The sequence below is a fragment of the Spinacia oleracea genome, chromosome 6 (genome assembly GCF_020520425.1).
Source record: "Spinacia oleracea cultivar Varoflay chromosome 6, BTI_SOV_V1, whole genome shotgun sequence".
NCBI classification, from domain to species: domain Eukaryota; kingdom Viridiplantae; phylum Streptophyta; class Magnoliopsida; order Caryophyllales; family Amaranthaceae; genus Spinacia; species Spinacia oleracea.
The window spans coordinates 119563639-119585657 of record NC_079492.1 but is presented as its reverse complement, the minus strand read 5'-3'; the positions used below and the strand labels follow the sequence as shown (position 1 = coordinate 119585657).

Below are 22019 nucleotides of genomic sequence, written 5' to 3'. Positions count from 1 at the left end.
GCAGAATTCCAGCGAATTGAAGGGGGCAGATAAATGAGACGAATTAGATGGGACAACGAATTGACTCCACATTCATCGTTGACGGCGGCGGATCACCACCTCGGTTCGATTTCTCATTCCCCATTTTCTGAGAGATTGGGTTTTTTGAGGAGAGAGAGACTGTAAAATGTATGAGAGAGGTTTTATGAGGATGGTCGTTTTTTTTTAATAATTTATTTTTTAATTACCAAGGGTATAATGGACTATTTCAAGCAGGACACCAAAAGTGGTGTTACCGAAATGCCCCTCACTTATATAATAGAGATATATAAAGGAGACATATTTTACGGAATTATTAAAGCGCCAAGTAGGATTACTATTGGTTTTGGCCAATGAAAAACAAGATTTTTAATTTAATTTTGAATTAAAAAAATCGAGTGCCACGTAGATAAATAATTAGGTGCCATGTAGATATTTTAATTAATTAATAATATAAACAACTTCATCCAAAAAAAAAAACTCTAATTATAAATAAATAAGTATACACAACACCAAGCAAAATCAAATACTCTAATAATTAAAAATATATCAAAAATAAAATTCAATCCAAAATCAAACACTAATCCAATGTTAGAGAGCCACGTAGGAAATTTAATGGTTTTGGCCAATGAAATGTTAGATTTCTAAATTATTTTTGAATTAAAAAAGTCGAGTGTCACGTAAATAACTAACTAGGTGCCACATAGATATTTTAATTAACTATTACAAATATATATACAACTCCATCCAAAACCAAACACTCTAATAATTAAAAATATATATTCAATTCAAAATTAAACGCTAATCTAACGTAGTATATAATATATAAAATATAGGAGTTTTAATAGGAGGTTTATTTTAACATAACAATTTAATAGAATCTGAAACCACATGACAAATTATTAGAGCGCCACAAAGAAAATCATTAGGTTTCGTCCAATGAGAAATAAAATTTCTGATTTATTTTAAAATTAATTGTGCCACATAGATATTTATTTAATTTAGTTACTAATGCTACTCTGATAATTAAAAAATAAATTTAAAAAATAATAAAACTCTACGCACATATTTTTCAATCCAAAATTAAACACTCTAATAATTAAAGAATAAATCTAAAATAAAATTCAATCCAAAATCAAACACTCTAAAATTAAAGAATAAATCTAAAATAAAATTCAAACTCAATCACTATTAATTATCAAATCAATAAAATAATCAAACACTCTATTGATTTATGTAATCTTCCTATCAAAAAATATTTTTTTTTGACATCCAATATTAATTATCAAATCAATAAATAAAATAATCAAACACTCTATTGATTATGTATTCATCATCTTCCTATAAAAAAATCATTAACAAATAATCTATGAGATTATTAGGAAAGTAATTAAATGGTTATAATACTAAAATAATTAAAAATCTATAAATTAGGTTATGAAAATAAATCACTCCAAAATGTAATATTTTTAAAAAAAATTAAATTACAATATCACAAAAAAGAACACTCAAGAGAATTAACAAAAGATTGAATTTACAGTTGCACAAGAAATTATCACCTTAGTACTACCTCGATACTTCCACGTCTCCAACCATAGCTAAAATAGTTTAAAAAAATAGAGTTTACTATTAAAAAAACGGTTTTTTCATGAAATACCCTTGAGGTTTAACGAAATGCATCAAATACACCCGCGTGTTTCAAATTACATATTATACCCCTATTTAAACTTATTGTGCACCAAATACCCTTCTTACTAACGGAAGTCTAACGCCGTTAGTCATTAGTGCTAATTTACCTATTTATCTTAATTATTAACAATTAACTTCCAAATAAACCTGATTAATACATAACAAACCTAAAGATTTAGCAACCACAAAAAAGCTCACTCAAAATTCAATCAAACTTCTCGAAAATCTGGGTTCGAAATTTGCCCAATTTAAATCAAACTTGTGATAAAATTAATCGAGCAATAATGCTTCTACTTCACTCAATTATCTCATCAATTAGCTCCACAATTCGTGCTAAAATCCCCAATTTGATTTGCCAAACCCTAAATTCAGAATTGATTTCTTTATGTTTTGATCCGATTAATGTAACTTCTGGGTTCGAAAATCAGGGAAGGGGAGAGGAAAAGAGGAAAATTCTGGGTTCGAAAATATGAATTTAATCGAGAGCTTCGTTGCTTCTTCAATGGAGTTGGGTTTCTGAAAACGATTTTTAAGCTTCGTTGCTTCTTCAATGGAGTTGGGGTTGCATGAATTTAATCGAAAATTTGGGAGTTTGAGTTGCGAATTGAAGAGGAGAGAGAAGAGGATGAGAGGAGAGCAAGGATGGGGGAATGGAGAGGATAGAGTAATTCTCGTTATTGGGGCAGTCGTTGGTGGTTTTGGTGGTGGATGTGGGACTTCATTCGGACTTGGGAGAGAGAGAAGGAGTTGTAGTGGTGGAGGCGGTGTGCGCTTTGAGGTTGGAGGCCGGCGGTGCGGGAATTTGATGATGGAGGTGGTGCTGTGCACTTTGACGGTGGAGCCGGTGCGGATTTTTGTGATGGAGGTGGTGCAGCTTCAATGGTGGTGTGTCTGTGGGCTTGGTGGTGGATAGAGCTATCAGAGTGGTTGTGCGGTCGCCTCTCCTGGGAAATAAGAGAGGATCAGAGGATAGAGCTATCAGCTTCAATGTCATTCTAATTTCCATAAATAATCATGTTCGGTTAGGTTTAATTAGGGGGTTAAATAAGTTAATTAGCACTAATGACTAACGTCGTTAGACTTCCGTTAGTAAGAAGGGTATTTGGTGCACAATAAGTTTAAATAGGGGTATAATATGTAATTTGAAACACGCAGGTGTATTTGGTGCATTTCGTTAAACCTTAGGGGCATTTCATGAAAAAGCCGTTAAAAAAAAGTAGAAATTTGTAACATAATAAACTACAACTTCACAATAGATGACATACTACTGCGTAATAAAGGAGCAGAACACACTATTTGATCTGTATGGACTCAGGTGGTGTACGTATACTGTATAGGTAGTGTATGATGTTCTTGATAAACTCAGAAGCAGATTAGCGCAGATCATTATCTGAAACAATTAAGAGCCTGCAGCTTTGTAAGGAATTAAACAACTATGATTAGCACGCATACAGCATACTAGCTAATTATTATGAAATATAAACATAACTACATAAGAAATTAATACAATGAGTAGATAGATTAAAACAAGATGCTCAATATAGATTTCAGCCATACTATGCTCAAAACGACAGATGTCTACCTCTATCCAAGAGTGTAAGATTCCTAGGAGAGAAGAAAAAATCAAACTTGTTGATGTGTAAGATTATATATATGTAATAGACACCATAGAGTTGAAACGACAGACTCCAACAACTATCAATTCTTTCGGAACGCCAACAGCATGCATATAATGTTCAGTGTGCTCATTTTTCCAAGTGAAAGCGTAAAAGAAGAGTGCTTTATGTTTTCTTTTTCTTTTCTTGTCCCCAAGTTTTAGGCCCCTGTTGCAGCTGTGCTCTCATCAGAGGTAATACGATAAGTTGGTTTCTACCTACTAATTCAACTCCATACTGAGAACAATGCCACAATGTATGAGTTTTACCACCAAACTTATGTATGAAAATTTCAAGACTAAAACAAACCATTAGATCTTCAGAATTATGTACCTTACCAGAAAGCACTCTGTATGCATAAAGACGTAATAAAGTTACCCCTTTTCAGCATTACAGTGATCAAGACTCAAAGCCGTTACGAAATAGGGCACTCTTGCACACGCATTTTCCATGGAAGAGGTTTTTTTTTATCATCCACGTAATTTAATAAAAACGACAGGTTCAGAAATTAATTCTCATGCACGACACATCAATAATATCAAAGGCATGCATAGAGTCGTCTTACCTATACATCCATATAAATGCGAGACAAAGAGAGCGCAGCCATGAAGTTTTGATTCGTCATCTAAGCCATTAGCCTACCAAGAAAGATACAGCACTAAGTGAAAGAACAAGCAAATAGCAAGATAGTCAAAATGTGAAGCATATAATGCAAATCTTGTATTTCTGATCCAACAACACCAGCTACTTCAGCATCCCCAATAATTTATCATTTTATCTGTTGAATTCAAGAGAGAACTGCATGAATTTGTTGCTTTTCCACAAGTCCCACAACTAAGTGAGTGTTGGTTTACACCACTGAAGTGCTGACCAAACACTCAATGTCAGCAATACAGCCAACATCAGCAATGCAGTCAGCAATGCAGCTACACAGGCTCACAGCAACAACTTCACTGAAGCACTGCTCAGTTTCAGCTTAGCTTCTGGAAGCACACCTAACTGATTTCCCTTAAAATCAGGAGGTTGTTATTTATGTTTGTTGTAATAATCCTAGCTGTACGAATTGAGGTGTACAATCAAGCAATGTGATTGGTTTAAACACATCATTAGTTGTAGCTAACTAGCTTGTATGTATACTCTATACATTGTAATTCAGATAATCAATTAATAATACAACAACATTTTCTTCAAGTTTTCTTTCTCAGTCTTTTCTCTCAAATAGAATTCATCCTAGAAGGAGAATTCTGACAGTGAGCATCTGTAAAATAAGTTCCAAATATGTTCAAAATAGGAGCAAAATTAACAGGATATGATTTCTGCATTTCTGAAAGTGCAATTTACACACCAGATGATGAAAGCACTGTCTCAAAGAAGGGAGGGTTTGGAAATGCCAGTTCTGAAGTGCTACAAAAATTTCCCATTTCAGACAAAAGAAGTTTAACACAAAGTACTTACAAGTGAATTCAATTTCGTCAAGACACCATTCTTATTATGAACACACCAGCTGAAGTGTTAGAGATAAAATACTGGAGGCAAGGAAAGACATACCTTCAAAAAGCTTCTGAAACTCCTGCTTTCAAATAATTAACATAAACAGCTGAACCAAAATGAGGGAAAGCCACTTTTGAGCTGAGAAAAGTCTGGTGGTGAACAATCAACTGCAATCTAAAATCATTAACACAAACGAAACCCAAAAGCAGAAAATGTGGTTTCTGCTCAGATTATATTTATAGACCTGTAATATAATTTGAAACATAAGCTAAACTGTCACAAAGCAGAAAAAATTAACAGTTTCTGCCCTTTCTGACAGTCTTTTCCGCAAGCCTTTCAATGTGAAAGTTGACATAAAATATGTTATCAATGCAACAAATATCAAATATAATATTCGTTTTAACAAAAAAAAAATAGAATTGTATCTAAAGACTAATACAATCATCAAGAGAATCCATGGGCTCTTACTACAATAACTCAAACAGAACAGAGTAATACGCGCTTGCCGCTTGCGCAGTACACTAAAACCCTTAATTTCTACAAACTTTAGAAGAACCCAAAATAATCAAGCAGAATATGCAACAGAAAGTTCTTATCATATCTTCTAAACTCAATTGGAGATTTGCAATACCTGTTCTATTTATATTGTCACTTGAAAAGAAAAAAAACATATCTGCTTCAATCACAATAAAGAAAGTACTCAAGTTGAGGCAACAATCTTGAAAAAATTGCAAGTGAATCCTGGACATTCACCTACACTTATAATGTAGATCCAATAATAAAGAGTTCGGAAAAAACAGAGCTACAGCAGAAACCAAGATCAGGAACTCCTTCATTACAAAGAGAGACATAAAAATAATACACTAAAACAAATGCTACATTATTGTTTGTCATCCCAAAACCACAACTACCCAAAACTATAAGCTCCCTTAAGCTGTCAAAAAAAAAACTATAAGCTCTAACTTTGCTCTAAATACCCAGCACAGTGACTATTGATTTATAATTATTATATAAAGTAAATCAATAGAACAAATAAAGTGACTCAATCAACGCATATGTTAAAACAATCACCTACAGTCCTCTGAAAGAGGAAGTATACATATTTACCAATAATCCCCACATGAGCAATTACCATTCTTAAAATGATGAAATCTGCTAACATCTCTCAAAACAATTTCACGGCTTTTGACTTTTGATATCAGCTTAAGTGCATTGTGACAGTCATGGCAAATCCGATGGCTCTGCATAAGCTGAAGTGGCGTGTAGTTTGGAGTATTCATCAGCCCAAAAGCCACTGCCAACTTTTCACTATGGTGCAATAGCATATCCTCTTCTTTCTCATCAACATCTGGAAGCAAATTTCTTTTTTCTGGACTATACCCATGTTTTGAGATCTCAACAAGCAAATCATTCAATTTCTGGTATATCTCTTTTGTCTTTGCATGCGACTTGTCACCAGACAAAAATACATGCGAATCTTTCTTAATTTCAATCCAAGTACACGCCGGTAGCATTCTTAAACCTTTTTGCTTCAACGCTTGAATGACAGAAGCAGCTTCCTCCAACTTTCCCGTGCTGTTGTATAAGTTCAAAAGAACGACATAGTTGCTAAGCTTCTCTGGTCCCATTCCATAAAGTTTCTCTGCAGCGAATCTCCCAAGCTCTAAGTTTCTGTGGATCCTGCAAGCGGTTAGTAATGCAGCCCACATATTCATTGTGGGGTCAAAGGGTGCATCTCTTATCAAAGCCAAAGCTTCATCCAAAAGCCCCTCCCTGCCTAATAGCTCTATCATACATGCATAATGCATTGCCCTTGGATTTATGTTATATGTGCTGCTCATTGAGTAAAAAATTTCCCACCCGCGATCTGACAAGCCTATATTACTACAGGCAGATAAAACAGCAAGAAATGTGACATGGTTAGGTCTCATTCCTTCGCAAACCATTTTATCAAACAACTCAACTGCTTCTTCTCCTCGGCCATGATTGCCATATCCAGCAATCAAAGCATTCCATGATATGACGTTTTTGGAAGCCATTCTGTTAAAAACATTTCGAGCATCCTCTATCCTCCCCCATTTGCTATACAAGTCTATAAGGGATGTATTAGCTACTGTATCTAAGCTAAAACCATGACGAACTAAACTTGCATGAGCTTGTTTAGCATGTTCAAGAGACCCCAGCCTAGCGCATATCCTTACAACTATTGAAAACGTAAAATGGTCCATCGCCACACCAGCATCTTGCATTTCATAATACAAACTCAAAGCTTCTTCACTGTAACCATGAAGTGCATAGCCTGCAATGATCGTGTTCCATCCAACAGTAGACTTTTCTGGCATTTCATCAAAGACAAATTGAGCATCCCCAATGCTTCCACACTTACTATACATATCAATTAACGCACAAGCTACAAAAACATCATCACTAACACTCATCTTCACTACAAACGAATGCAATTGTCTTCCCGGATATAATAACCCCAAACCTGCAGTTGCTCGTATCATGGTAGCTAAAGTTCGTGAATCGGCCTCAGAATAGTTTGACCACATTGTAAGAAACAGTCGATACGCCTCAATATAATCTCCTGAATCCACTACCCCAGCAATCATTATATTCCACGAAACCAAGTTTCTGTGAGGCATTTCATCAAAAAGTACACGAGCATCAATCATCATCCCACATTTCACATGCATCAGCAATACCCTATTGCTCATGTGTTGATCTGGGACAAACCTATTACTAACCATGTGATTAGTTACCCTTTTCACCCCTCTAATTGATTTTGATCCAATGCATGCATTCACCAAGGCATCATATGTGTTACTAGTGACTCCATGACCACCATCAATCTCCAAAATTTCAAATAGTTCAAGAGCTTCTTGGTATCGTCGATTGAAAGCTAATTTCTCTATTTGATGACATAAAGAAATAGTGGATTTATTTGCCTGCATATGCTTATTGTTGGTTTTTTCTTCAGTATCCTCATGGGATTTTGAAGGTTTATGTTTGGGTTTCGGGCGTAAATTCTGCTTAACCAAAGAGCATCTTAACTGAGAAAAGGAGGAGCTCCATTTTCTCCTACTGGTCCAATATAATCGAGACCCGGGAAGGAAAGAGGCTTTTGAATCAAAACCTGACGACAGACTTTCTTGGATCTGTCCTAAAAATATATTCTGATACCGAGTCAATGGGAGCTCCATTGTGTTCTTCAATATCAAGTCAATGAATGATAGTTTCTGGGGAAATATATTCAAGTTAAAATTTATCCACCAAAACCAAAAGGCTTAATACAAAAACTTATACAACACCAACTTCTTACCACATAGTTGTACCTTTTAATCAAATAGTTACACATTTTGATCAAATAGTTATGTTTTACTATTATTAATCATACTATCAAATAGTAATTGCTTATAATCAAATAGTTATCAAAATCTCATATCAATGAAAAATAATTCTAAAATCAAAATCCAAAATTCGAATGCAAAGTTCGGTATTATTCAATTAAAATACAGATAATAAGATCAAATAAGCAGTGAAATATTGTAATTGAATAAGATTACTAAAATATATTCAATCCAATCTAATTAAAAAACAATCATTCACTAATTAATTAAGATGTTCTACACTGAATTTACAGTCTCGCGGGGCAAATTTAAAGCAACAAAAATCGGATAATTCCCTATTAATAAAAAAAAAATCACTAATTTTGAATAAATAAGATACAAATTAACATATTAATTATATTCGGTCATTAAGTATTAAACTCTTCTGATTACTAAACCTCTTAGATGGGAAACTAACCTTAGAGAGTAGGAAAAGATATTGGCAATGTCTGCTGCCTCAGTTGGCACCTTCTGTTTGGTGTTGTTCGGTGATTCCGGTGAGAGCTTCAAGCTTTTGGCGCCTTAGGTGTGGCTGGTAACTGGTGAGGAGCTCCGAAGTCGTGTTGATGTTAAGCGTTAAAAACGAGGTGTCGAGTTCGGAAGAGAGAGGGAGACTTTAGAGCCTGTTCGGTGAAATTTTATGTTTTTTTTTTTTTTTAATGAAAACCACCAAACTGATTTTGGTTTAATTTTATAGCATTAATTCTCATTACCATCTTAACCAACCACCAATTATGATTTATCTCTTGACATTAATTTATAAATAAATGTTCACAGGAAATCTAAAACAAATAAATTTGTATGTGACTTTTTAATTTCTATACATAGACTATTTTGAAAAGGAAAAAAAATTAAACATTATGACAACTATGAAGAAAACTGATGTCATAAGTCTCATAAGAATCAACTATAGGATTGTCTTACATAGCTGCATATATATCTAATTTAGTGCTTATTAATTTGACGTACTTAGTTCCACGAGAAAATAAATTATACAAATCGTAAGATGATATGATTGAAAACTTACTTGCCATGATAAATGACTTAGCGTGCATGTGTAGTTGACAAACTTAACGGATATTTTCCATTCTATAGAATACAAGTATTTTGGTCAAATATTGAGCTCAAGAAAAATCTAAAACATTAGTTATTCAATGTAGCAAGTAGCAACCGAGGCATCGCCTGAGTCACACTAATTTTTATTTATAATGGGTGCACAATAAATATTGTATACCGAAGTAAAAGTTGATCATTGCTCTATGGAGATCTCCCGTATATACTTCAACAAATTCTTATTTACAAGGGTTGTACAATAAATATTGTACACCATAGTAAAAGTTAACTCAAAATGCTTAAAAATTAAGCTTATATGTGTAAAAGTTATCTATTTTTTAGTGATAAATTTTTTCATTTTAATAAACGCAAGTAGTAAATGCAGTACGAAAACACCAAAATGTAGGATAACTAAATGACCTTAAATAAGTAGAAGACCAAAACACCCTCTTATATATTTTTTAATTTCTCTGCTCCCTGACGTTCATCATCTCTTCACGCCTTCTACTTTCGGATTTTCCCTTCACTGTTATTTGCTCTTTTACACCTTTGAGGCTTTGATAATAGATCCCTTGTTTCTCTTTGCTAATATATGCGATATTTTGTTCAAATCATTATGTCAATATATGATTGCAATTATTTTGTAATTTCATCAATCATTTGGAAGTTTCTTCTGGTAGTAGAACATGGGCTCCGGAAAGATCAACCGGCAGTCTGCCAAGACCTCCGAACACAGGATCCGGCAGCTGTTAAAATGCTCCGGATTTGATTTACGGTAGTTGGAAAATAGCTCCGGAAACAAGATCTGGCAGCTATTGAAGCGCGCCGGTTTTGATTTCCGATAGTTGGCAGATAGCTCCGGAAACAGTATGCGGCTATGCGCCTATTCAATTCTACTGAAACTTTTTCTGGTAGTTACCTAGGTTCGAAAATTAAATTTGATTTGTTTACATAATCTGAAATTTAAGAAAGATTGAGAGGGTGACAACTTGTCCATGGAAATGTTAGGAGAGAGTGACAGAAATTTTGGAGAGGAGAGATGGAGAAATGCAGAAGTTGACTAATTAGTTGATCAAAAATAAAACCCAACTTGTAAATATTACGGAGTATAAAGTAATCGTTTCACCATTGTTTTCCATTGCTGTGTACTATAATATTGTGATTAGATATTTAGCTTTTGGATAGAAAAATGTATAGATTAGACTAAGGGCAATGTAGGAAAAAAATATTTAAGTAATATAAAGTGATTCTGCATTTAGGTAAAATAATACCTGCATTTAGCACCTCCCATATTCTTCAAAATCACAAATAAGGTATAAAATTATCTATCAACGTTTATAAAAGTTAATCAAAATTAGGTTAAAGTTACAAAAAAAAATGGATAAAAGTTATCTTGGTGTACAATAAATTTATTACGGAGTATACACCTTGTGCGCACAATACCTTTGGACAAACTGAAATGAATGCACCAACTTTTTCTACATAAAAATTACTATGCGTTTCCAGTTTTCTAAAAATAAAAATCCTTTATGAATTAATTTTCTTCCCTCTTCTCAAGCTCCAAATCGCAAATCGCATCTCCTCCGGCATCAACCTCCTCCTAAAACCTCAACAACAAAAGCAGCATCTTGTATTTGCATCTCTAGTCAGCGGCGCCTCTTCCAACCACCTCTCCTTCTCCATTGCTGCTATTCTCTGTTGAGGGAGCTCATCCTGCCCTGGCTCAGGGACGGGCCTTGTGAATTCATCTAAGGTTTTAGAAGAGTGAAAATGTTACAGCACCCGCAGCAACAACTACTGCAACAACAACAACAACAACAACAACAACAGCAGCAACACCAACAGCAGCAACAACATCAACAGCAACAACATCAACTGCAACAAAATCAGCAACAGCAACAGCTACAACAGCAGCAGCAACAGCATCAACAACCGTTAGTTCCGGTGACAGTTTCGGCGGAAATAAGTGGGGATGCGCCTCCAAAGCAGGTAGCAATGGCAATGGATAGGCTGGGGCAAGCCTCACGCCTAATCGCCGACATTAGGATCGGTGCCGATCGATTACTTGAGGCATTCTCTTTGTCTTCTGACACTCACCAGCGTTTGAAATCCGTCAATTTTCTCGTTAAAGAAGAGTCTGCCATGCGTCACCACTTACAGGACCTTCGCAATATTGGTTTGTTCTCCATTCTCTTTCAATTCTAGGGCTATTCTGTTTTTGAGATAGTCCCCCTAATTTTTGTTGCCAATTGGACAATTTAGGTTATTTCTTGTTAATTTAAACTTTGATTATTTTAGATGATTAAAAGATGATGAAAAATTCTCACTGATAACCTTAATATTTTCTGATTACACTTTCCGGCCACTTTTCTGTTATCAACATGATTAATTAAAGTAACCAAAAGACCCCGGAGAAAACAAAATTGAAAAGTTGCAGAACAGTAGCAGCACTGCAGTAGAAAAACCAGTGAACCTATTTCTGCTCCTTTCATCGACTAATTCTGAATTCCATACTAATAGAAATTACACTCACAGCACGTTTCGTAGCCGGTCATAAATGGTGTCAATGAGAATGAATTTGTATGGAAAAATCAATATCCATTCCCACGGTAATGTTAGTTCACTCAAAGTTATCTATTTTTTCTTCATAAATTTTCGTTACCATCCATTACCATTTGGGGACTGGTATTGGGTGGCAATGCAAATTTATGAAGAAAAACACCAAGTTTGAGATAAGTTACAATTACCATAGACATTATAATGTTATTTTTCTTGCCAAAAAACACTTAGATTTATTTCCATCACCACCATTTATTATAGGTCACCAAATGGGCTGTCAATACTACAAAACCGGCAGGGTCATGCTGTCATGCACACTTGCACACAATGAGCTTAATAGGGACTCTAACTAGAACAATATATTCCTACCCGTTGGCTTTTACTATCCATGCGCTTTAGTGGTATTCCTCCCAATAGATACATAGCCCATCCACTGATAGGGTATAAGAGAATGGATGTTTTACTTAAAAACCTAAAGTTTGGTCCAACAGGAAGCAAATCATAGATTTCAAGGAAGCTTTGGTGGTGCATCTAGTCACTGAAGATTCTTCAATCCCTCAAATTCCACCTTGGAATTGCCATCAAAGTGGTCATATCCCACCTCAGTTAAGCTTCAAATCACGTCATTAACGGAAAGGTGGCCGGAAAGTGTATTAATGCCATGATTAATTAAGCTACAATAGCATAGATCTATGAGTGATACTAAGGTTTTTTTTTCATCAAAGATAATCAGAAATCATTAGGGGCTACCAATGAGAATTTCCAATTAGCATCAGGTTTTAAATGTTTTGCTTTGAATAAATTAAGACTGGAAAGTTGGATATTTTGGCCAAATGAGTCATTAAATTGACCGATCCCTAGTCATTTGCTCAAATGTCATTCCTAGATGATGATGTATCACCATTACGATTTGGAACATTGTTCCTGTCCGTGCGACAATCTTGTCTAACTTTGATCAGGATAGTATGAAGAAATCTTGTGGGTTTTATTAAACATGAGAGTTTGAGGAGGGGTTGAGATTAGGCTTTCAATAGCAAGGGTTGATTGGGGTGAAGAAGGATAAAGTGTTGTTTCACCAGAGTTAATGACTCAATGGAAAGGGAAACTTTATTGTTTTACTATGTAACAGCCTCACATATTTTTAAGTTTCTTAAAGCAACTGAAAGGAAAATGGTGAAATGTGTAAGTGATATGATAACATGATATCTTGCAAATAAAAATTACATTTGTTTCTTTAAGAGATATTTGTTTTTAAGTCAAAATTATAGTGTTAAACTGAAGCATCGTGTCTCATAAAATGGTGTAGATGGACTCTTACCTTGAAAACATATTTTCTTGTTGTACATTTACTTTGTGATTTTTAGTAAATGTTTATCATGTGTTGGTGTGGTATGCAAATGTGTGGTAGTTGGGTGGACTTCTTCTTGGCTAGTAAAGAGACAATAAAGGAATTATATTGGTCATTGTTCAACCGTCAAGACTAAAACGTTTTGCATTTCAAGCAGGAAGAGGTCTCAGTAATAGACCCTCCAAAAGGAATTAATAATTCTTGTAAAGTCTGGGAGGCCTTATGAAGTGCTTCTTCAGGGCCAAACTTCATATTTTGAGAAATACTTTCTCTCCTTTTCATTCCAATTTTGAGGAATGCTTATAAGGTGAAGTTGATGTTGAGGTGGTACTATGGAGGAACGTTATCAAGCTAAATACATGGAAGTTTGGGTTGATGAACACACTCGTAGGAAGATGAAAGCAGCACATATAACCTAGGGGAATATTTAATAAGCTAAAGTACGTATTTGTTTTTGCACTGGATATTGTTTGATATTCTTCAATGCATATAGCCATGTATATGTCCCTGTTTGCTTTTCACCTTTATTTTCTTATAGCCTTTCTTTTGATGTCTATGGGTGTGAAGGTTAGAATATAATTAATGCTCCAACGTGGGAAATAATGTTAAAATTTATAAGGATATGGGGCCTATTCACACTGTACGGTATAATTAAAACAACGCTTGTTATTTCAGTTTGAGAAAGAGTATCTATGCATATACTTCCTCCGTCTTTTAATACTCGCAACGTTTGTTAGTTTCACGCATGCCAATGCACAACTTTGATCATTTATATCTTAAATTATCTTTATGCAAAAATTATAAGAAGTTGATATTTTGAAAATACACATTGAGACGAATCTAACAAGATCCCACATGACTATGTTTTATCTTATATAAAAAGCACTAAGAATAGTCAAAGTAGATTATATGAATAGTGGCAAAAGTCCAAACGTTGCGAGTATTAAAAGACGGAGGAAGTATATTTTATCTTGACAAGTAAAAAAAGTATTCTGTTAGAAAGACACCCAGGGGATTGGGAGTATATATACCATCTTATTTATTATAATACTCTGCTGATTTCTTGTGGTCATGGTAGGAAGGCAGCTTGAATCCTCTGGGGTCCTGAATGAAGCACTTAGATCACGAAGCAACTCTTGGGGATTACACATGCCTTTAGTTTGTCCAGATGGTGCTGTTGTTGCATATGCCTGGAAGCGGCAACTTGCTGGCCAGGCTGGTGCTTCTGCAGTTGACAGGACTAGGTGAGATAAGATTTAACATATCAATGTGACTGGTTCTGTACTTTCTGCTAAAATTTAAGGCTTAGTAAGTGGCATGAGTCAGATTATTATGTCATAACTAACATTTTTTGAGCTATTTCTTGTGAGCATAAGATTTTAGTCTGATCTGGATGCCATTTGGGTTGGTAACTAATATGACACATCGAAATATAAACCTGTGTTTTTGGGACATTGAACAATGAAGATATGACGGGAAGGGTGTATGTGTGTGTGGGGGGGTGGGGGTGGCTTGGATCCTTGGCTTTTGGGAGAAGGGTACTTGGAGATGTGTTGATTGTACCTCGTTTGAATTAAAATATTCGTCCAACAGCTGCCTTCTCTTAGGATTGACAAGGGACTAGGATAGCAGGGAACTTGGGTGTATGCCCTCGTCATTAATGCTACAATTTAGGGAGTAGTTTATATTGGTAGAGGTGCCAACCTTTTTCTAGAATATATATTGTTGAAGAATACTAGATTGGGAGTCAAAATATGTAGATCAAAAGGCCCGAGGTTAGTAGAGCTTTATGATCTTGTGTATCTCATTTCTCAGTTCGCGTCTCTTATACTACTTTCAAACTTCGGCCCCTATCTTTAGCACCAACCACTACTCCACTAGTAGTCCATCAACAACGAGGTTTAAACGTTTGAGGCGTCAATGGAGAGCAAAAAGCCTAACATCTCATCCTTCCGCCATATATGTCTGTAGAGTCTAAATTCTAGATATGAATGAAATTGGTAAGCTGGGATTTGTGCCTGCTTCGAAAATGATAGTGCATTTTTTATCATTTGTTTTTGGAGGGGAATTACGTGGATGAAGAAAAAAAAAACTGTCTTTTTTGTGTCTTTTTGTGTTTGAAGTTTCAACATTTATATTAAAATGAAATGATTCGCCTTTTTGCAAATCATTTCATAAGTCTGAAGCGTATTCTAACGTGTTTTCTTTTAGAATGTTTTCAAGACGCGTACATGAGACTAGAGTGTGATTCTGTGCATCAGAGTTAGTACATGTAAGATTTTAGCTAAACCCCTTTTTTGAAAATTAGGTGTTATATGTGATATCTCTTTGCAGATAAGTGATTTTTAGAGGATTCGAAGATTGTTGACTTAGGTTTTATAATTAGATAAGGTAATTGATGTTTAATAGAGTCAGGATATTTTATTTTGAATTTGGAGAGTTATGGAGTTTAAAGGTTTTGGTAGTAGATTAAGCTAATGGACACGATTGTCTTAGTGGCCTATTGCTGAGGATTACGTTTCATTGATTTGCTTCTAATTTCTAGTTAATGGAAGGTCATTTAATTTGCTGCTGCAAGATTTAGATGCGTGTATCTTTCTATCCTTTCCATTTTGCATATGCTTCTTAGGCGAGTGGAGTTTAGACAGTGGTATCATTGAGCTCATTTGGACACAGTAGTTTATACAAAATACCTGCTTCCTGAAGCTATTTGCTGATTATGCTCTACAGTTTCTACGAATCCAGGCCATGAGATAACCTAGAGGCTAGATCAGTACTTCTTTGTCTTATTTCTAGCCATATCTTTACTTTGTGTAAGCATTTCCTTGCTAAATTTGCAAGAGAAGAACAAATGGTGATGGCTTTCTTCGGCAGTGTCACAAATACAACAGAATTGTTTTTTTTTATTTTTTTTATTATTCGCATCTTCTGGAGCCTTAGTTTCAATACATCATCTTTAATGCACCAAAAGAGATACATATTTCTGTGCAACCTAGCCAAAAGATTAGACATTTTGGTTTAACCAAGAAGTATGAAACTGTTCTATCACTTTATCTCTTGATGCTTGAACACGGAGCTAAATGAAGTTGGATTCTTGGTCCATGCACCTTCATGGTGGCATCAGTATCTGCCTCTTAATTTTGTCCTTTTGTCTGCAGGCATTACTATTTTGTTTGACTCTCAATTATTTGGAATTTTTAAATGCTATAAAAGATCAGTTTTGTAATGTTTAAAGATGATATTCTTGCATTAAAATTTTATCATTGGGGTTTATGGGTCAAACTGTGATGAATCTAAAAAGTGAAAGGGTGCGGTTTTGAATGGAGTGGAAGTATTTGTCCTGTATTTTGGAGAAGCTTAGCACAGAATCTGCAGGATAATATGCCTACTAGTAGTTATCTAATCTTATAGGTATCCTGTGTTTTGCACTTTTGCTAGTGGAAAGGCAGAACCACTTCTTACGTTGTACTCATAACTACTAATATGGCGCTTATCTATGAAAAAACCTTTTAATCTAGTGAAGATTTTCCTAGTTACTGCTTTTACTTCTTTGGGCACATACAGGTCGAGCATATAAGGTTTTGGAAGCATAGGGCTCAACTTTTTTGAGAAGCTGCATCTTTTTTCTCTTTAATGGGAACATTTGTTGGAGAAGACGGATAGCTCCTTTTAGGGATTGGGTGTCTTTGGCATCCTTTTGGGATTGGAATTGTATAGCGTCTTTAGCTTCTAGTGTTAGGCTCATGCTTGTAGGGATTTCCCATTGTGCGGCCCTTCTTTAGGTAACATATTATTGGTGTTTTCTTCCCTTTTCTTTTATTTGGTATACCCAGTGGTTCCATCCTTGTAATTCCTTTGTAATCTTATTTTCTTATTTGGAAAAAGGGTGACAACTTCTGGCATGCATTCTGGGAGAAGTTTTAGTCTTTTTTTTAGACTCAGACAACCTTATCAATCCTACTCTTGATTCTTGAAGATTGGCCATCTTACTCAGTCAACTCTTGCAGAGGACTGGTGCTATCTTTTATTTCATTTCTATATCTTCTCTATATATTGGTTCTTAACATATTTTGAGGGTGTAATTAGGCATACTACATAAGATTGCTTTGGATCATTCTGCAATCTCAAACTGCTATACCTCTTGTGCTGTTGCTGCCTGTTTCTATGGATGTAAAGGGAGAAAAGGAGGTACCATAGCCCATAGGGTTGCTACTGCTAATATATTTTGAGTAAAATAGAACTTAGGCATATATATACATGTCTACAAGTTTTTCTTTTTTCTCTTTAAATTGACTGTTCTTCCTTTTTGCTAAATTATGCCATCGTTATTAAAGTACATATGCAAAATGTATGCCGCTTCTCATTTTGCTTCAGATATGTTCTTCCCTGTTGTGCGATCACTCTTGGTGTCTCATACATGAACTACTATCTCTACTGTGTGCCAATGATTTTGCCATCACTCATATTTCTAGTACTACAAAGTTCAAGGCCCACGTGATAGGCTGATAGCAGCTTTACCAATGCAAAAGAAAGTTTTTGTGTTTGCTTTCTTATTTTTTCGTTTGAGTTTACCGCATAAATATTATGTTTAACCTATTACTTGTCTACCCTGCTGGATTAATTAGTCATCCTTCTACAAATTGCAGACTAGCTCTGAAATCCTTTGGAGATCAAAAGCGGAGATTTTTTCCTCATCTTGACTGTGAATCATCTTCAAAAAAACAATGTGTTTCACAAGAATCTTTGATCGAGAACCCAGAAGAAACTAGTGGTTACAGAACACTGACTGATACATTAGAGTGTTTGGAGAAAGAAGTGCCGGACATGAAGATTTGCACTTATGAAAGGTTGGAGTGGCTGAAGAGAGCTTCTTTACTTCCTGCTCCAGCCAATGAGGATGCCTTTGATTCGTCGATGCCACAAGCTTATCATGGTCCAAGTAGTTTAAGACCTGGATCTCCGCATGTCCCCTCAGATAAAGTTGCTGTAATTGAATTATCTATCCCTTCTGTGTTTAGAGCTGTTGTGTCCCTTCACGCTGCTGGTTCCACAGATCCTGATGCAGTGGCCTTCTTTTCACCGGATGAGGTAGTAAGCTTTGCCATGGAAGATTTACATTTTACTAGCTAATGGTCTTGCACACATGGAAGCAATAGAAATACAGATATTGATATTTTGCTTGCTATTTTGATAAAACTATATTTATTTGATTTCACAGCTGCAATGGGACAACCACCAAAAACAAAAATTAAAATTCTTCTAGGCTTACAAGTGACATGTTTTAACTTTGCAGGAAGGCATGTTTTTTCCCATCTAGATTATAACATGGTTGGATTGATAAAGAAAGGGACTTTAATTAGGAAAAGCTTTTTCTTAGGCAGTTTGTTGAAAAGTAACATTGTTTTATCTAACTAATCTATTTTTATCAAAACAGATGTATGTTCTGTTTTCTTCCTGCAAAAATACAAGTTCCTATTTGTGGTAATTTGCGCTGAAATGTGGACATTAAAACCATGTGACATCCAAGAATATGCCCGTCAATTAGCAAACTTAGTTTACAACAAGGAACAATATATGTGCAGCATCTCATTGTGTAGTACATATCTCACAGTCTCACACCATTACGCCATGGTTTCCTCTCTCATGTTAATGATTATTGATTCATTAAATTGTTGTTTCAACTGGAGCTTTATTTAGTTATTATTATTCTAGTCAAGCTTGTAGACTAGGCCTGCAAGATGGAATGAAAATGTGGGCTTGGAGAGTTAGAATGTCAAGGGGAAGGTTTCTTGGATAATGCTAATTAGATCCATCACATCAACTCTCCCATTGTAGCTGTATAGATATTAGGTAAACAAGGACTTGGTACTGTCGAAAATATCCAGCAATGGGATCTCCACATGGCAGGTGAAAACAGAGATTGATACACTGTAAGTAGGAGGGACCTTGTAGATGAAGCTCGTCCAAAAGGCCGAAACCATTAGTACAGATGGAGTGCAAGTTGAAACTTTTACTTAATATTTGTTTGAATACATGTGGTGGCTCACTTGTTTTGCTTGCAAAATTTTCTGCTGTATGCTCAATGATGAGCATGTCTTATTTAATTACTCTATTTATTTTTCATTTTGAGTGAGAAAACAGAAGAATAGGAAGCAAGGTTGAAATAGACTTATGCACTAGACTAATTGATTAGATCCAGAGAACCATGATTTTTCCTAGAAATAATTGTTTGCGACCACTGGACCATTTAAGCCGGGGTACTGCTCTTTTTTTTAGTTTTTGGTGTAGTATTTTCTTCCTTCATTTCTTGTTTGGTTGGCTTGAGAACTTAGACATTGCTGCACTTTTTAATTGCTTGTATCTTTATTCTTTTTTGTATGGAGATGATAAACTATAGGTGTTGTGGAAAAGTGATAATCATCCTCGATAAAACACAAGGCACTTGAGTGCATCGGGTATAGCTGTATAATCCATATAGGGGAAGGGCACATTAGGAAGTGTCATAATATTCAGTTATAGGTAGCTTGAGCAACAAGAAGAGGGTAGTTAGTTAGTCTACAAATAGAGAGGCGTTCAGGGAAAGAGAAGCATGTTGAATATGATGAGTATGGCTGAGAAGTAATTTTGTTTTTGGTTTTTGTTTTAACTTTTGTAGGGAGTGTCTAGCTACTTGAAGACCTGGGATTGTATGCTGAATAGCGTATGATTTAATCAAAACACTAATACAATAATTAAGTTATTTGATTTCCCCCAAATTATCTTGTTCCTCCTTTCTACAATCTGATTTTGCAGTCTATTACACCGCTATTTTGGGAAGTGAAAATTCTCTCCTTCCATCTGCAGTTATTTGTCACATATGTTGTAACTAGTTAGCTACACTTGGATAGGGATAGTTTTCTGTATGGATTTCTAATCTGAACCTCCTAGGTTCAGATTATTCTACCCTGTGTGAAATGATGCCATTGGTTGCCGACAAAGATTATGTATACTGTTTGAGATGAGTGATAATTTGATTCCTGAAATTTTGATCTCATTTGACAATTCATCCTTGAACTTCTGATTTGTGGTAGCTGGGGGTTATATTAAGTTCCACTGTACCAATCCTGTGTTGATTTGTTGCGCTTTAATTCATTTATAGTCTTAGATTATAATTTCTCCTCTCAGAGCACTTCTATTTCTCATTAGCAGGGAGGGAGCCATGTACATGCAAGAGGTTCATCAGTTTATAATGCATTTAGGCATATAACGGTAATTTATCTTTTGTCCAATTGTATTCACAATGCTGTTATTTATACATTTATTTACTTGGAACTTCGCTTGACCTTCTTGCAGGAATTTTCTAATATAGCTCTACAACATTTCCTTGGAAATAAATCAGAGATGGCTCTGTATCTTCTTCTGGTATGATTTGTGTAATACCGGATACACCATAACTGCCCATTGATCTTCCTTGGATTTATAGGGTTTTCTTAATTTACTGATTATGATGTATGCTTTTGAATTTGAAGCATTGGATCAGCAGCTATCAGAGCCTATTTACGCAAGCATGCAGGTGACAATGTGTACAAAAACAGATGTTTGTTGTATATAAAAATATGTCTTTTTACTTTGTCTGAAGTTTATTATTGCTTGTGGTATACAGCAAATGTGGACGGATTCTTTCAATGGATAGACAATCAGCATTGTTATTGCCTCCTGTTCATCGCCCCTACCAAAACTTGCTTGCTGCTAAGTCCGCATCAGGTTCGCCAAAGAATCAGAGTTCAACCGCTGGTGAAGCTTATCATGTCAGCTGCTCCCCGCCAGATGTGTAGTGTTCCGGTTAAATTCTACTGGACTTCAGATCGGTATGCCAGTTATTTCTGAAGTAAACAAGTAAATCACGGGGTAGTTCAGTTTATGAACTTGTAGAAGAGTGATTGACAAAGAAAGGTGAAGGCTACATCTCTTAAGATACCAAATTCGGGACGCCATAGCATGATAGATGGAGCTACTGAAAGAAGTGGCTAGCTTTGGAGGACTTGTACTGGATCTTCCTCGGCATTTTTCTTTTTTCTTGAAACTTTGATTTCTTGTGTACACATCTCTTGCTTGAGTATAGACTACACGACTACCCTGGTCTACAGTCATGTAAAGCCCTTTTTATTAACATTCTCATAGAGTTCAATTTGGCCTCCATAAGTCGTATAACTAATCATGTGTTTCTTTATCGCATCAAACCTAATCTCCAGTATTAGTTAGTATATACCTAGATGTTTGAATTTTCTATCTAGCATTTATCTATAGTAATGTTTTTGACTGATTGAATAAAATTGCACAAAAGTTGGAGTTCTAAAAATCACCACTGCTTGTAGGAATGACAAAACTAAATGGATATCCATTCATTTGATCCATCCGCAATTATTAAATGGATTTATCCGAACTAAACGGATGACATGCGGGTGACGGATGGAGGGGGTGACGGATCGGGTCGGATATGGATGACGTTCCCTCCATCTGTTTATCATCCATCCGTTTAATATATGGTGGTTGGACGAATGGAAGGTGATAGGGGAGACTGGGAGAGTAGTGGTTGAGAGAAGGGTACCTCTTAGGCCATGTTCTGTTCACCTTATTTTCATTATTTCAGGAAAAATAAGTTCAGATAAGTTCAGGAAAAATAAGGGTTTACCAAGTACAACTTATAACTAAAATAAGTTTTGATAAGTTTTAATAAGTTTAGAGCAGTTCAGATAAGTTCAGATAAGTTCAGAAAAAATAAGTGAAAATCAGGTGAATAGAACACGCCTAAACTCCCATTCTTCATGCGCCGAAGAT

At 35.4% G+C, this 22019-nt stretch overlaps 2 protein-coding genes across 3 annotated transcripts; one reads left to right on the top strand and one right to left on the bottom strand.

Annotated features, from left to right (window-relative positions):
- Positions 1 to 5572: 5572 nt before the first annotated feature.
- LOC110804148 (pentatricopeptide repeat-containing protein At5g50390, chloroplastic) lies at positions 5573 to 8933 on the bottom strand. Its single transcript, XM_022009714.2, has 2 exons — positions 8661 to 8933; positions 5573 to 8092 (listed from the first exon to the last, which is right to left on the bottom strand). The coding sequence occupies exon 2, from the start codon at positions 8054 to 8056 to the stop codon at positions 5957 to 5959; it is 2100 nt and encodes a 699-aa protein (XP_021865406.1). The 5' UTR covers positions 8057 to 8092; positions 8661 to 8933; the 3' UTR covers positions 5573 to 5956.
- Positions 8934 to 10791: 1858 nt separating this feature from the next.
- On the top strand, positions 10792 to 21447 carry LOC110804141 (mediator of RNA polymerase II transcription subunit 27). 2 transcript variants are annotated; one of them, XM_022009708.2, is made up of 7 exons: positions 10792 to 11471; positions 14281 to 14446; positions 17849 to 18290; positions 20388 to 20450; positions 20535 to 20603; positions 20711 to 20754; positions 20845 to 21447. In XM_022009708.2, exons 1-7 carry the CDS (start codon positions 11066 to 11068, stop codon positions 21014 to 21016), a joined length of 1362 nt encoding a protein of 453 aa, XP_021865400.2. In that variant the 5' UTR covers positions 10792 to 11065; the 3' UTR covers positions 21017 to 21447. The 2 variants fall into 2 exon arrangements, with proteins under 2 accessions (XP_021865400.2, XP_021865401.2); XM_022009709.2 differs by having other exon boundaries at positions 10797 to 11471; positions 20391 to 20450.
- Positions 21448 to 22019: the final 572 nt, after the last annotated feature.

Bases quoted from the DNA above. Each gene is read 5' to 3' on its own strand.
- LOC110804141 (XM_022009708.2), top strand. From the start codon at position 11,066: ATGTTACAGCACCCGCAGCAACAACTACTGCAACAACAACAACAACAA. The intron at 18,291-20,387 runs GTAGTAAGCTTT...ATTTCTCATTAG, and splicing joins CCTTCTTTTCACCGGATGAG to CAGGGAGGGAGCCATGTACA. The intron at 20,755-20,844 runs GTGACAATGTGT...TGTGGTATACAG, and splicing joins CTATTTACGCAAGCATGCAG to CAAATGTGGACGGATTCTTT.
- LOC110804148 (XM_022009714.2), bottom strand. From the start codon at position 8,056: ATGGAGCTCCCATTGACTCGGTATCAGAATATATTTTTAGGACAGATC.